Here is a 16,167-nt window from a genome sequence, read left to right on the forward strand (position 1 = left end):
TCTATACCTATCTCTCTCTATATATAAATATGTATACTATCTTAGAAATGTCGACGGACATGAATCAATACTCGAAAAATCACACACCAGTGACCCCAATACTGCTGGCAATAAGACAACTTAACTAACGGCACAGTCTCACAAGCCATGTTAGCTATTTAATTTTCTTGTCATAACTCACATTGAGGGCTTTTCCTGTGAATTATTCATGCTAGCCCTCAGGAACTTAAGGTTAATTTCCTCTACAGCTATTTACTAAAAATCATTCAACAGCGTAAATACATGCGTGCGTACAAAATTAAAATTACTTCTGTAAAATTTAACAGCTGGAAAATAATGTTTCCTGAATAACTACTGAGAAAAATTTGTCATCCAAACAACAAATGCAAGAGAGCTTTTGGAATAAATTTACAGGAACGTAATTTTCTTTAAAATTAATGACAAGAAAATCAAACAAACCAAAGTGGAGTTAAGAGACCCAGGCTTAAGGCCATAGGTGTTTCAAGCTGTCAGTAGGTTTCAACAAATTATTTGTGGCTACCCGGAGAAATGACATAAGAACAGGTACCTGTCTCCGGACGTAGAGGAAGCATTTAGGGGCGATTTCGACAAGTGACGATGGTCACAAACCTGTCGGTGAGGCTGCTGCTTCCGGCTGCTCCCAGACCTGGAAGTCTTCGATGGTTATCTCATTCTTCACCTTCACCCTGCTCCGGTCGACTGTCTCTAGAGGAGCAAGCGTGGTCCCAGCACAGGTCTGGTCTCCATCAGCCTCGTCTTCACTCTGCCACAGTCGTCACATCTCGCTGTACGGTACACATGCACACTGACTACGGAACATACACTGAATGATCATACTTCACCCTGCTCCGGTCGACTGTCTCTAGAGGAGCAAGCGTGGTCCCAGCAGAGGTCTGGTCTCCATCAGCCTCGTCTTCACTCTGCCACAGTCGTCACATCTCGCTGTACGGTACACATGCACACTGACTACGGAACATACACTGAATGATCATCCTTCACCCTGCTCCGGTCGACTGTCTCTAGAGGAGCAAGCGTGGTCCCAGCACAGGTCTGGTCTCCATCAGCCTCGTCTTCACTCTGCCACAGTCGTCACATCTCGCTGTACGGTACACATGCACACTGACTACGGAACATACAATGAATGATCATACTTCACCCTGCTCCGGTCGACTGTCTCTAGAGGAGCAAGCGTGGTCCCAGCAGAGGTCTGGTCTCCATCAGCCTCGTCTTCACTCTGCCACAGTCGTCACATCTCGCTGTACGGTACACATGCACACTGACTACGGAACATACACTGAATGATCATCCTTCACCCTGCTCCGGTCGACTGTCTCTAGAGGAGCAAGCGTGGTCCCAGCAGAGGTCTGGTCTCCATCAGCCTCGTCTTCACTCTGCCACAGTCGTCACATCTCGCTGTACGGTACACACGCACACTGACTACGGAACATACACTGAATGATCATCCTTCACCCTGCTCCGGTCGACTGTCTCTAGAGGAGCAAGCGTGGTCCCAGCAGAGGTCTGGTCTCCATCAGCCTCGTCTTCACTCTGCCACAGTCGTCACATCTCGCTGTACGGTACACATGCACACTGACTACGGAACACACACTGAATGATCATCCTTCACCCTGCTCCGGTCGACTGTCTCTAGAGGAGCAAGCGTGGTCCCAGCAGAGGTCTGGTCTCCATCAGCCTCGTCTTCACTCTGCCACAGTCGTCACATCTCGCTGTACGGTACACATGCACACTGACTACGGAACACACACTGAATGATCATCCTTCACCCTGCTCCGGTCGACTGTCTCTAGAGGAGCAAGCGTGGTCCCAGCAGAGGTCTGGTCTCCATCAGCCTCGTCTTCACTCTGCCACAGTCGTCACATCTCGCTGTACGGTACACATGCACACTGACTACGGAACATACACTGAATGATCATCCTTCACCCTGCTCCGGTCGACTGTCTCTAGAGGAGCAAGCGTGGTCCCAGCACAGGTCTGGTCTCCATCAGCCTCGTCTTCACTCTGCCACAGTCGTCACATCTCGCTGTACGGTACACATGCACACTGACTACGGAACATACACTGAATGATCATACTTCACCCTGCTCCGGTCGACTGTCTCTAGAGGAGCAAGCGTGGTCCCAGCAGAGGTCTGGTCTCCATCAGCCTCGTCTTCACTCTGCCACAGTCGTCACATCTCGCTGTACGGTACACATGCACACTGACTACGGAACATACACTGAATGATCATACTTCACCCTGCTCCGGTCGACTGTCTCTAGAGGAGCAAGCGTGGTCCCAGCAGAGGTCTGGTCTCCATCAGCCTCGTCTTCACTCTGCCACAGTCGTCACATCTCGCTGTACGGTACACATGCACACTGACTACGGAACACACACTGAATGATCATCCTTCACCCTGCTCCGGTCGACTGTCTCTAGAGGAGCAAGCGTGGTCCCAGCAGAGGTCTGGTCTCCATCAGCCTCGTCTTCACTCTGCCACAGTCGTCACATCTCGCTGTACGGTACACATGCACACTGACTACGGAACATACACTGAATGATCATCCTTCACCCTGCTCCGGTCGACTGTCTCTAGAGGAGCAAGCGTGGTCCCAGCAGAGGTCTGGTCTCCATCAGCCTCGTCTTCACTCTGCCACAGTCGTCACATCTCGCTGTACGGTACACATGCACACTGACTACGGAACATACACTGAATGATCATCCTTCACCCTGCTCCGGTCGACTGTCTCTAGAGGAGCAAGCGTGGTCCCAGCACAGGTCTGGTCTCCATCAGCCTCGTCTTCACTCTGCCACAGTCGTCACATCTCGCTGTACGGTACACATGCACACTGACTACGGAACATACACTGAATGATCATCCTTCACCCTGCTCCGGTCGACTGTCTCTAGAGGAGCAAGCGTGGTCCCAGCACAGGTCTGGTCTCCATCAGCCTCGTCTTCACTCTGCCACAGTCGTCACATCTCGCTGTACGGTACACATGCACACTGACTACGGAACATACACTGAATGATCATACTTCACCCTGCTCCGGTCGACTGTCTCTAGAGGAGCAAGCGTGGTCCCAGCACAGGTCTGGTCTCCATCAGCCTCGTCTTCACTCTGCCACAGTCGTCACATCTCGCTGTACGGTACACATGCACACTGACTACGGAACATACACTGAATGATCATCCTTCACCCTGCTCCGGTCGACTGTCTCTAGAGGAGCAAGCGTGGTCCCAGCACAGGTCTGGTCTCCATCAGCCTCGTCTTCACTCTGCCACAGTCGTCACATCTCGCTGTACGGTACACATGCACACTGACTACGGAACATACACTGAATGATCATCCTTCACCCTGCTCCGGTCGACTGTCTCTAGAGGAGCAAGCGTGGTCCCAGCACAGGTCTGGTCTCCATCAGCCTCGTCTTCACTCTGCCACAGTCGTCACATCTCGCTGTACGGTACACATGCACACTGACTACGGAACACACACTGAATGATCATCCTTCACCCTGCTCCGGTCGACTGTCTCTAGAGGAGCAAGCGTGGTCCCAGCAGAGGTCTGGTCTCCATCAGCCTCGTCTTCACTCTGCCACAGTCGTCACATCTCGCTGTACGGTACACATGCACACTGACTACGGAACATACACTGAATGATCATCCTTCACCCTGTTCCGGTCGACTGTCTCTAGAGGAGCAAGCGTGGTCCCAGATGAGATCTGGTCTCCATCAGCCTCGTCTTCACTCTGCCACAGTCGTCACATCTCGCTGTACGGTACACATGCACACTGACTACGGAACATACACTGAATGATCATCCTTCACCCTGCTCCGGTCGACTGTCTCTAGAGGAGCAAGCGTGGTCCCAGCAGAGGTCTGGTCTCCATCAGCCTCGTCTTCACTCTGCCACAGTCGTCACATCTCGCTGTACGGTACACATGCACACTGACTACGGAACATACACTGAATGATCATCCTTCACCCTGCTCCGGTCGACTGTCTCTAGAGGAGCAAGCGTGGTCCCAGCAGAGGTCTGGTCTCCATCAGCCTCGTCTTCACTCTGCCACAGTCGTCACATCTCGCTGTACGGTACACATGCACACTGACTACGGAACATACACTGAATGATCATCCTTCACCCTGCTCCGGTCGACTGTCTCTAGAGGAGCAAGCGTGGTCCCAGCAGAGGTCTGGTCTCCATCAGCCTCGTCTTCACTCTGCCACAGTCGTCACATCTCGCTGTACGGTACACATGCACACTGACTACGGAACATACACTGAATGATCATACTTCACCCTGCTCCGGTCGACTGTCTCTAGAGGAGCAAGCGTGGTCCCAGCAGAGGTCTGGTCTCCATCAGCCTCGTCTTCACTCTGCCACAGTCGTCACATCTCGCTGTACGGTACACATGCACACTGACTACGAAACATACACTGAATGATCATCCTTCACCCTGCTCCGGTCGACTGTCTCTAGAGGAGCAAGCGTGGTCCCAGCAGAGGTCTGGTCTCCATCAGCCTCGTCTTCACTCTGCCACAGTCGTCACATCTCGCTGTACGGTACACACGCACACTGACTACGGAACATACACTGAATGATCATCCTTCACCCTGCTCCGGTCGACTATCTCTAGAGGAGCAAGCGTGGTCCCAGCAGAGGTCTGGTCTCCATCAGCCTCGTCTTCACTCTGCCACAGTCGTCACATCTAGCTGTACGGTACACATGCACACTGACTACGGAACATACACTGAATGATCATCCTTCACCCTGCTCCGGTCGACTATCTCTAGAGGAGCAAGCGTGGTCCCAGCAGAGGTCTGGTCTCCATCAGCCTCGTCTTCACTCTGCCACAGTCGTCACATCTCGCTGTACGGTACACATGCACACTGACTACGGAACACACACTGAATGATCATCCTTCACCCTGCTCCGGTCGACTGTCTCTAGAGGAGCAAGCGTGGTCCCAGCAGAGGTCTGGTCTCCATCAGCCTCGTCTTCACTCTGCCACAGTCGTCACATCTCGCTGTACGGTACACATGCACACTGACTACGGAACATACACTGAATGATCATCCTTCACCCTGCTCCGGTCGACTGTCTCTAGAGGAGCAAGCGTGGTCCCAGCAGAGGTCTGGTCTCCATCAGCCTCGTCTTCACTCTGCCACAGTCGTCACATCTCGCTGTACGGTACACATGCACACTGACTACGAAACATACACTGAATGATCATCCTTCACCCTGCTCCGGTCGACTGTCTCTAGAGGAGCAAGCGTGGTCCCAGCAGAGGTCTGGTCTCCATCAGCCTCGTCTTCACTCTGCCACAGTCGTCACATCTCGCTGTACGGTACACATGCACACTGACTACGGAACACACACTGAATGATCATCCTTCACCCTGCTCCGGTCGACTGTCTCTAGAGGAGCAAGCGTGGTCCCAGCAGAGGTCTGGTCTCCATCAGCCTCGTCTTCACTCTGCCACAGTCGTCACATCTCGCTGTACGGTACACATGCACACTGACTACGGAACATACACTGAATGATCATCCTTCACCCTGCTCCGGTCGACTGTCTCTAGAGGAGCAAGCGTGGTCCCAGCAGAGGTCTGGTCTCCATCAGCCTCGTCTTCACTCTGCCACAGTCGTCACATCTCGCTGTACGGTACACATGCACACTGACTACGGAACATACACTGAATGATCATCCTTCACCCTGCTCCGGTCGACTGTCTCTAGAGGAGCAAGCGTGGTCCCAGCAGAGGTCTGGTCTCCATCAGCCTCGTCTTCACTCTGCCACAGTCGTCACATCTCGCTGTACGGTACACATGCACACTGACTACGGAACATACACTGAATGATCATCCTTCACCCTGCTCCGGTCGACTGTCTCTAGAGGAGCAAGCGTGGTCCCAGCAGAGGTCTGGTCTCCATCAGCCTCGTCTTCACTCTGCCACAGTCGTCACATCTCGCTGTACGGTACACATGCACACTGACTACGAAACATACACTGAATGATCATCCTTCACCCTGCTCCGGTCGACTGTCTCTAGAGGAGCAAGCGTGGTCCCAGCAGAGGTCTGGTCTCCATCAGCCTCGTCTTCACTCTGCCACAGTCGTCACACCTCGCTGTACGGTACACATGCACACTACTACGGAACATACACTGAATGATCATCCTTTACCCTGCTCTGGTCGACTGTATCTAGAGGAGCAAGCGTGGTCCCAGCACTGGTCTGGTCTCCATCATTCTTGTCTTCACTCTGCCACAGTCGTCACATCTTGCTGTACGATACACATGCACACTAACTACGGAACATACACTGAATGAAATAAGCATCCAGTGGAATTTAAGAAACAAAATTACATGAAACACATTACATTAAACAGTGTGCACATAATAATGGTATAAATTAAGTTCTTGCTCACAACGCAAATAAAACAGCTTTTACAGTAATTACCTAGGTTGGTAAAAAAAAAGTTAATAAAATCACATTCAATTTTTATTTTCTCTATTAGGTTAAAGAATTCCTTCAGAGAATAGAAAGGATGTTTTAATAAAACATCAATAAGGGAATTTTTTTTTACTTTGGTTAGCTGGAATGTTTATAAAAACTTAAATAATAATTAAAATTATATAACTCATATAAAAATTTTCGTTTTGCAGGCCAAGCCTTTCCCAATTTTAATCCATTTTTAGAAGGATGAAACTAATGTTTTAATAAATCATTTGCATCATCTGTTTACATAATTCAAAGTAATGTTTTTTGTTGAGATTATTTAATTTTTACATGTTATATTTTGATTTTAGGATTGTTATATCATTTTATTTCTGTAAAGCAGTTTAGGTACTTTTTTACATGTTTTAAATGTTTTAAATCTTGTGACTAATTTTTTGTGTACATAATATAATTTTTTTATATGAATAGTATGCTTATATGGTGATTTTTACATTAAGTATCAGTTGGTTATGTTTCTAGAACACTATACAGTGTTTTCAGTTAAAAAAAAAAGGCATATGCCAAAATGATAAACAAAATTATTGCATCCTGTGTTAGAGAAACGGAGACATGTGCCAGAACAGAAAGAAAGCTCTGTGACTGAGGAATCACATAATAGTAATTGTAAGAAAAATCTCAGGAGCTAATATGACGGTAGCTTTTTCAGGGAATTCCCTGTTTTGTACTTTTGAGTGTGATTTTTTGTACTGTTTTTTGTATGGCTAGCCATTATTCTGGAGTTGCCATGGAAATACAAGTGTGGCAGTGACTCACCAATAATTATTTAATGGGAGTACCAAAAAATTCAATGCCTGTGGGCTGGTTCGTGTCGATGAACATTCTTTCTGGCATTTTACTTAACTTGACATTTCGACCACAGACGGCAGCGTGGGCCTAGTGGAGCCTTACTATAAAATTGATGGCCATTAGTACCACGAATAGTAGATGTACTGGAAAGTGGTCAGACGACATTTCGTGAAAGACTCTGAGTTCGAATCCCGTTTGAACTCTCTTATTTAATGCAATATCGAAAATATCGGGGTTGTGCCTTAGTACTCCGCTATATTTTCATGGTACTAAATCAACCGCACAATGTAAATATATTTGTCAGTGAAATCACATTGAACACTGAGCATTTTCTTCCAAGCGATACACCAATTTTTGCTACTGGTTGTTTTTGAAGCCATTAGTCCATGTTGTAAGCTGTCGTCGTTGTGAAATGGCGGCCATGTTCAATGTTCGATACGGGAAAAAAATAAGAGAACAATCTTTATTCATAATTTCTTTTATTTATGCAAGAGAACCATTAGAGTAAACAGATTTATCCTAAAACAGTAATATTCGATGGAACTTAAATTATTCTCTGCATCCCAAAAAAATATTTAAGTAATGTTTTGTATGTGCAATTCTGACCACAGCTAGTCAAGAGGTCTGAATTGTCATAATATAAAACAGGCCTCATCCATATGAATGAAATATAATGAAAAATTTAAAGATTACAGACACAAAGCTAATTAATTTTATTTCTCAAGCATGAAACAGGGAATCACAGTTCTTGTGGTACAACAAAGACGAGAATATTTCTGTGTTCTCCTGTGAATGCACTTGTAGCAAGCTACTGGCAAAACTCTACAAGGGTTTCTTGGTTCGCAACTGAATCCCAAGACCAAGAATCGAAACTGGACTCGACATATTTTATGTACTGGCCCAACACCCAAAAAAACAAATTTAAAAAAAAATTGTTCCATCAATAAATGTTTGCATTATCTGAAAACAGATTGCAACAGAAAATACAGCAGTAGGAACTCACCTTGAATTCCTCTTTGATGGGTAGAATCACGGTTTCAAACGGCTCAGTCTCCGCTGGGTCGTCCTTGATGCACACGCCTTCAGCCATCGTCTGTAACCACAAGTCGACACACACTGTAGTACAGGCACAAGGGGTTACACGTCAAACCAACCTAAGCTAATAGTATTGCTAGCCTAGTTATGTCTAAAACACTTCCATATCATGTTTCCAAGTTAATTCCTTCATCCTGATATGATATCATGACTCTGTATACATTGATCCTTTGGTACATGACGCTTGCTGTTTTAATTTAGTACTTCAAATATATTTGAGATGTAACGAAAACTTGTGATGTAACATGAATTATGATCGTAAGTTGAATAAGACATTAAAAAATTCCCTAAGACCCGACATTAACATGTTTATGTTGTAATATTCGAGTTTTTTTTTGGACAGGATCATTCCATTAGCATCAAAGGATAAAATTGGATACGTGGTACGGAACAATTGCTCTATTAAGTATATTTCTGTTCACTTTAACCTCTCAATCATGTTTTAAATATCACCTTAGTATAAAACTCAAACTAACCTGCTTAGCATTCTGCAAAATGATAATGTGGTAACAGAAAATTCTGGGAAATTTGAAGCACTCCAGAATTAAGTTTCAATGTACCGAAAGGAGACCAACACTATGATAATCAAGTGCAAACAACCCTACAAGTTTGTCCACAGGAGTTTGTATACAGTGATGTACAAAGGTTAAAGGTGACAGGACCTACCCTACAAAGTTATAGCATACTTTGAATCACTTGGGTATACACCTGGTGCCCGAGAATTTGTGTCATCCAAAGTACTGAGATAGAACCCTGTCAAATGTACTATGCGAGCATAACTCGTTAGTGAACATGTTCAAAGATTCTCCACCCCAAACATTATCAGATTTCAGTTAAATTTTTTAATTCATCTAATTCTATTTGATGACTGCGAAACAGCTTTGCGATATTTCAAGAAGTTTACCAAGAGTTCACTGTTCTGAACAGTTTTTTGGTTCGCTAAATTTAAAATAATGCAAACTGTTGTAAATAGTTGATTAGTTTTAAGTTAGCAACATTAAAAACACTTCAAAAGACAGTAGTAATCAACAATACCATTTTTTGAGTTTTTTTTCCCCCTCTTTCCGATGAGCAGTCATTGTACGAAATTAACTATTTTATCATATATCACAGAATTATTTACGAAATAAACAATTAACAAAAAGTTTAGAGTTAACTATGTTTCACTGTTAAAAGTTGTATGATCTTTGCCCTTTTGTCATCATGTTTAATGAAAGGTCATTTTTTATGATCTTTAAGTAGGCCCCTATATATATTTTTGTAGATTGCGAAAACTTGTTCCAATTATGAATTGAATGTTTTCATACACATGTATGAAGGGTAAATTCATTACTCTTCAAACATAAATATTTCAAACGATGAGATAAATTATGTGCCAGATCGCCCATTGTAATACAAGGGTATTTGAATTTTGCAGGTGTTCTTCAGGGCAAGCCGCTAGAATATTTGCAGTCGGGTGTCGCCAGCGTTCAGCGTTTACCATTTTACAAGGCCTGAGTTTCCTATATTGTTCTACTATATTTGTTAGTACAGGCAAATATTGTAGTAAAACAATATAGGAAAGTCACAAAAAAAAAAGGAATCACGTTAAGCAGTGCATTCTAGCGGCAGCGCCTGATCCTACAGGTATTTTGGCATATTTGAGTGTATGTTTTCCCTCAGTTTTATGCAGTTGTAATTATTTATAATGGCTGGATAACTTTGTGCAATCTTTGGTTGCAACAACTACAATGTTGTTAACTGCTCGAAGTTGTTTTTGAAGTGGGTGCTGCATTGGTGCTTAACTCATCTGCATGTGACTGCAATAACCATTTTATATTCTCTTACATGAACACCGGGGGACATATCAAATGTATCGGTGTGCCAAATAAATCTGTGATAGCAAAAAAAATTCTGGGAATTTTTTTCTGTACTTTAATAGTCATGCAAAGAAATAGTAGCAAACTTAAACCAATATATTACTAATATTTTAAGTTGGTGTATTAAAAATGTTGTATTTTGCGTGGCTGATAACTGGAAAATCATGTGATCAAATTATGCCCATAACATTTTTTTTTAACTTTTTCTTGTATGATTCATTATTATATTTTAATGGCATAGTTAAAGAAAATCATTTTACTTATTTCTTTAACTATTATTTTAACTAAACAGCTCAGTTAGTTGGATTGGTTATTTTACACTAGGTAGGCATATAACATTATCTTATACTGACAATAAAAATAAATCTTACTAACATATTCAAAATGATTTGATTGGGTGTACATGAATATGTGTATTAGACATATACAGAGGAGTTTGTATTTGTTTGCATTTTTTTATACAGATATAAAGATTCATTCCGAAATTCGTAAAATTTTGCACATCCAATCTTCAATCATACAGAAATCTAGGTTTAAATTTAAGAATGTTTCATTGTTAAAAAATGTGTCTTATGTTTAAAGTTAGGTCATTTCTTATCATCGTCAAGTCAATATCTTTTTGTAGATTACAAAAACTTGTTTAGATTATGAATACACTGTTTTCATACAAATATATGGAGTAAAAATTCATTACTCTACGACATTTTAAACGAGAGAAAATATTTGCCGAGATTACCCATTGAAATATAAGGGAATGTGAATTTCGCGGGTTTTCTTCAGGCTGAGCCGCTAAAGCTTGAATCACAATGCCCCGACAGGCCCCGACACGACAGGCTTGACAAGTTCAATAGCCAATGAAATACAAGCTCGCCGTGACGTCAGCCCGACAAAATACGCACCCCGACGACCCGCAAGGAATAGATTCTATTTCTAATTTCGTCGTGTCGGGCTCCCGACAGAAAATAAAACGGCAACGGAAAGGAAACAGTACAGAACTAAATCTCAAAAATATTTACCTACTTGGTAAATCTTTTTGCTGAAATTTTGTTTTACGTGTGGGTGAATTGAAACATTTGTAGCTTGCCTTAGTCTGTTTGTATAAACATAAACAGATATCATCGTGTTTATGGTTAAAGACGTTATTTTATAATCGTGAAGATTGGATTTAAGAATGGAAGAGTTCAGCGAAGAACTTCTAATTAATAAAGTCCAAGCTTATGCTATTTAGTATGATATTGGTCTGAAGGACTACAGAAACCAGCCAAAAAATGAAAAAGCATGGGCTGAGATAGCTAATAGTTTTTCGGGAGAGGAAGTTGATGGTAAGTTAACTAAATAAATAAAAAAGCCTACTTTGTTTTTAGCACATTTTATAATGCATTTTAATTGAAGTATTTAGCTTGGTACGACTTGCCGAAAGCCAAATTGAAAATCGTCAGGTTGTTTTTGTCGTGGTATTGTGACCCTACGCTTTTAAATCTGTCGTGCTGAGATGCTGTACGACAGTTTGTCGGGCCTGTCGTTCGGACCCGTCGGGGCATTGTGATTCCAGCATAAGATTGTTGCATTGTCCATGAAAATGGCTGAAGTATACTGAGGATAAGTAAGATTCGAATATCAGATTAGTTTTTAAATGAGTACCATAATTGTAGTACCATACGATAAAAACGAAACAAAATAAAACAAAAACTTGGTGCAAGAACGACATATGTAATCCAAAGTTAAATTTTTTATTTTAATTAAATTAAATAAGTATAGAACCCTTGTAAGATGTTTATATGTACATAAAAACGGAAAAAAAATATAATTCAATTTAAAAAGCAAAAAGTAAACCTATTTTATCAGATTTAAAGGTTTTTGAACACTAGGAATCAATGCTATATAACAATAATGTAGGCCTACTATAAAATAAAATAACAATGGTGAAACATTCCGCTTGGTGAAAAAGTTTAAGGAGACCAATGTCTACACCTCACATATTGCAAAACCGGGTGACGTGGCGCCATAATTAACAGTACCTCACAATAGCATTCTATGTGCTTCATAACTATCTACCTTGGAATAAATAAAAATTATTATAAAATAAAAATAATAAAGGGTGCAACATTCCGCTTGGTGCAAAAGTTTAAGGAGACCCTTGTCTACACCACACTTATTGCAGAACCGGGTGAAAATGCACCATATTTTACCAGTACCTCACCCTAATGTTCTATGTGCTTCGTAACTGGTCAACCTATGAATTAAAAAAAATTATTATAAAATAAAATAATAAAGGGTGCAAAAGTTTAAGGAGACCCTTGTCTACACCACACATATTGCAGAACCAGGTGACGTGGCACCATATATTACCAGTACCACACCATAGCATTCTATGTGCTTCATAACTGGTCAACCTTGGAATAAATAAAAATTATTTTAAAATAAAATAATAAAGGGTGCAACATTACGCTTGGTGCAAAAGTTTAAGGAGACACTTGCCTACACCACACATATTGCAGAACCGGGTGACGTGGCACCATATTTAACCAGTACCTCACCATAGCATTCTATGTGCTTCATAACTGATCAACCTTGGAATAAATAAAAATTATTATAAAATAAAAATAATAAAGGGTGCAACATTCCGCTAGGTGAAAAAGTTTAAGGAGACCCTTGTCTACACCACACATATTGCAGAACCGGGTGACGTGGCACCATATTTTACCAGTACCTCACAATAACATTCAACGTGCTTCGTATCTGGTCAACCTTGGAATAAATAAAAATTAATATAAAATAAAATAATAAAGGGTGCAACATTCCGCTTGGTGCAAACGTTTAAGGAGAACCTTGTCCACACCACACATATTGCAAAACCGGGTGACGTGGCACCATATTTTATCAGTACCCCACTATAGTATTCTATGTGCTTCATATTTGGTCAACCTTGGAATAAATAAAAATTATTATAAAATAAAAATAATAATGGGTGCAACATTCAGCTTGGTGCAAAAGTTTAAAGAGACCCTTGTCTACACCACACATATTGCAGAACCGGGTGACGTGGCACCATATTTTACCAGTACCTCACCCTAGTGTTCTATGTGCTTTGTAACTGGTCACCTTGGAATTAAAATAAATTATTATAAAATAAAATAATAAAGGGTGCAACCTTCCTCTTGGTGCAAAAGTTTAAGGAGACCTTTATCTACACCACACATATTGCAGAACCGGGTGACGTGGCACCATATTTTACCAGTACCTTACCATAACATTCAACGTGCTTTGTATCTGGTCAACCTTGGAATTAAAAAAAATTATTATAAAAAAAAATAATAAGGGTGCAACATTCCGCTTGGTGCAAAAGTTTGAGGAAACCCTTGTCTACACCACACATTTTGCAGAACCGGGTGACGTGGCACCATATTTTACCAGTACCTCACTCTAGTGTTCTATGTGCTTCATAACTGGTCAAACTTGGAATTAAAAAAAATTATTATAAAATAAAATAATAAAGGGTGCAACATTCCGCTTGGTGCAAAAGTTTAAGGAGACCTATGTCTACACCACACATATGGCAGAACCAGGTGACGTGGCACCATATTTAACCAGTACCTCACTATAGCATTCTATGTGCTTTTTTATAATTTTTTTTTAATTCCAAGGATGACCAGATACGAAGCACATAGAACACTAGAGTGAGGTACTGGTTAAATATGGTGCCACGTAACCCGGTTCTGCAAAATGTGTGGTGTAGACAAGGGTCTCCTTAAACTTTTGCACCAAGCGGAATGTTGCACCCTTTATTATTTTATTTTATATTAATTTTTATTTATTCCAAGGTTGACCAGATACGAAGCACGTTGAATGTTATTGTGAGGTACTGGTAAAATATGGTGCCACGTCACCCGGTTCTGCAATATGTGTGGTGTAGACAAGGGTCTCCTTAAACTTTTGCACCAAGCGGAATGTTGCACCCTTAATTATTTCATTTTATAAAAATAATTTTTTATTTCCAAGGTTTACCAGATATGAAGCACATAGAATGCTATAGTGAAGTACTGGTAATATATGGTGCCACGTCACCTGGTTCTGCAATATGTGTGGTGTAGACATAGGTCTCCTTAAACTTTTGCACCAAGCGGAATGTTGCACCCATTTTTTTATTTTATAATAATTTTTTTAAATTCCAAGTTTGACCAGTTACGAAGCACATAGAACACTAGAGTGAGGTACTGGTTAAATATGGTGCCACGTAACCCGGTTCTGCAAAATGTGTGGTGTAGACAAGGGTCTCCTTAAACTTTTGCACCAAGCGGAATGTTGCACCCTTTATTATTTGTTTTATAATAATTTTTTTTTAATTCCAAGGATGACCAGATACGAAGCACATAGAATGTTATGGTGAGGTTCTGGTAAAATATGGTGCCACGTCACCCGGTTCTGCAATATGTATGTTGTAGATAAGGGTCTCCTTAAACTTTTGCACCAAGCGGAATGTTGCACCCTTTATTATTATTATATTTTTTAATTCCAAGGTTGACCAGATACGAAGCACATTGAATGCTATAGTGAAGTACTGGTAAAATATGGTGCCACATCACCCGGTTCTGCAATATGTGTGGTGTAGACAAGGGTCTCCTTAAACTTTTGCACCAAGCAGAATGTTGCACCCTTTATTATTTTATCTTATAATAATTTTTATTTATTCCAAGGTTGACCAGTTATGAAGCACATAGAATGCTATAGTGAGGTACTGGTAATTATGGTGCCACGTCACCCGGTTCTGCAATAAGTGTGGTGTAGACAAGGGTCTCCTTAAACTTTTTCACCAAGCGGAATGTTGCACCATTGTTATTTTATTTTATAGGCCTACATAATTTTTATATAGCATTGATGCCTAGTGTTCAAAAACCTTTAATCTGATAAAATAGGTTTACTTTTTGCTTTTTTAATTAAATTATATATGTTTTCCGTTTTTATGTACATATAAACATCTTACAAGTGTTTTATACTTATTTAATTTAATTAAAAAATTTAACTTTGGATTACATATGTCGTTCTTGCACCAAGTCATTGTTTAGTTGTGTTCGTTTTTATCGTACGGTACTACAATTATGGTCCTCATTAGAAACGAATCTAATGATTCGAATCTAACTTATCCTCAGTCTGAAGTATCCTATATTGTCTTACTACAATATTTGGTGCAGATATTTCCGGGACTCAAATGGCCTCAACAACGCACATGCAAACGTAAAATTGTTAGTAACAAGTAAACTTCTAGATAATATCTTAAAGCGCCTTAATATTATGGTAGGAAATGAAAGAATCTATATTCAGGTCTTTGCCTTCTTTTTTTTTTGAAGTTGCACCCCTACATTAGACAATCATCGAGAAATGCTCATAAATACCATTTACGTAATTATTTTCCATCAAAAGATTATCGTAATGAATTACCTGCCAAAATAAAGTCTTCTCGTTTAAAATCACAAGACGGTTCCATTTAACCACCAATATACATCATAGAACAAAAATGGAGAAAGACTAATTGCGACTACTAGAGTGGAAACTGAAAAGGTGATAATTAATGCGTCCAAATATGTTTGAAAATAGAGTTGGTCTAGCAATATAGGATGGAAAATGGTTTCCAATTTTCTTCAACAAATAAATCTGGGTAGCTAAAAAATTTCTTTGAATAACATATACGGCTCAAATTTTTTTATCGAGTAAGTTTGAAACCCAATAACTAAGCAGTTATTTATATTTGGGACTAAAAATTTGTTTACTACCTATTGCAAATTAAGAATTAGTTTATTTCGTGTACGTAAGATATGACTCTTTATGGTCGTCGAAGAGGAGTATTAACAAGTCATGAGCGAATATTATATTGTGTTAAGACTTAACAGATAAAG

At 41.2% G+C, this 16,167-nt stretch overlaps 1 protein-coding gene across 2 annotated transcripts in view; it reads right to left on the reverse strand.

The window, feature by feature from the left end:
* LOC134538299 (oocyte zinc finger protein XlCOF6.1-like) overlaps positions 1–15,849 on the reverse strand; it is a 29,987-nt gene extending 14,138 nt beyond the window's left edge. The window contains exons 1-3 of one of the 2 annotated variants that reach the window (XM_063379487.1): positions 15,713–15,849; positions 8,326–8,415; positions 631–784 (exon numbers count right to left, since the gene is read on the reverse strand). In XM_063379487.1, coding sequence (XP_063235557.1) covers positions 631–784; positions 8,326–8,412 — 241 coding nt within the window. In that variant the 5' untranslated portion in view covers positions 8,413–8,415; positions 15,713–15,849. The remainder of the gene's footprint in view (positions 1–630; positions 785–8,325; positions 8,416–15,712) is intronic. The other variant, XM_063379488.1, reaches the window with a different exon arrangement.
* Positions 15,850–16,167: the final 318 nt, after the last annotated feature.

Source organism: Bacillus rossius, chromosome 13 (genome assembly GCF_032445375.1).
Source record: "Bacillus rossius redtenbacheri isolate Brsri chromosome 13, Brsri_v3, whole genome shotgun sequence".
Taxonomy (NCBI): domain Eukaryota; kingdom Metazoa; phylum Arthropoda; class Insecta; order Phasmatodea; family Bacillidae; genus Bacillus; species Bacillus rossius.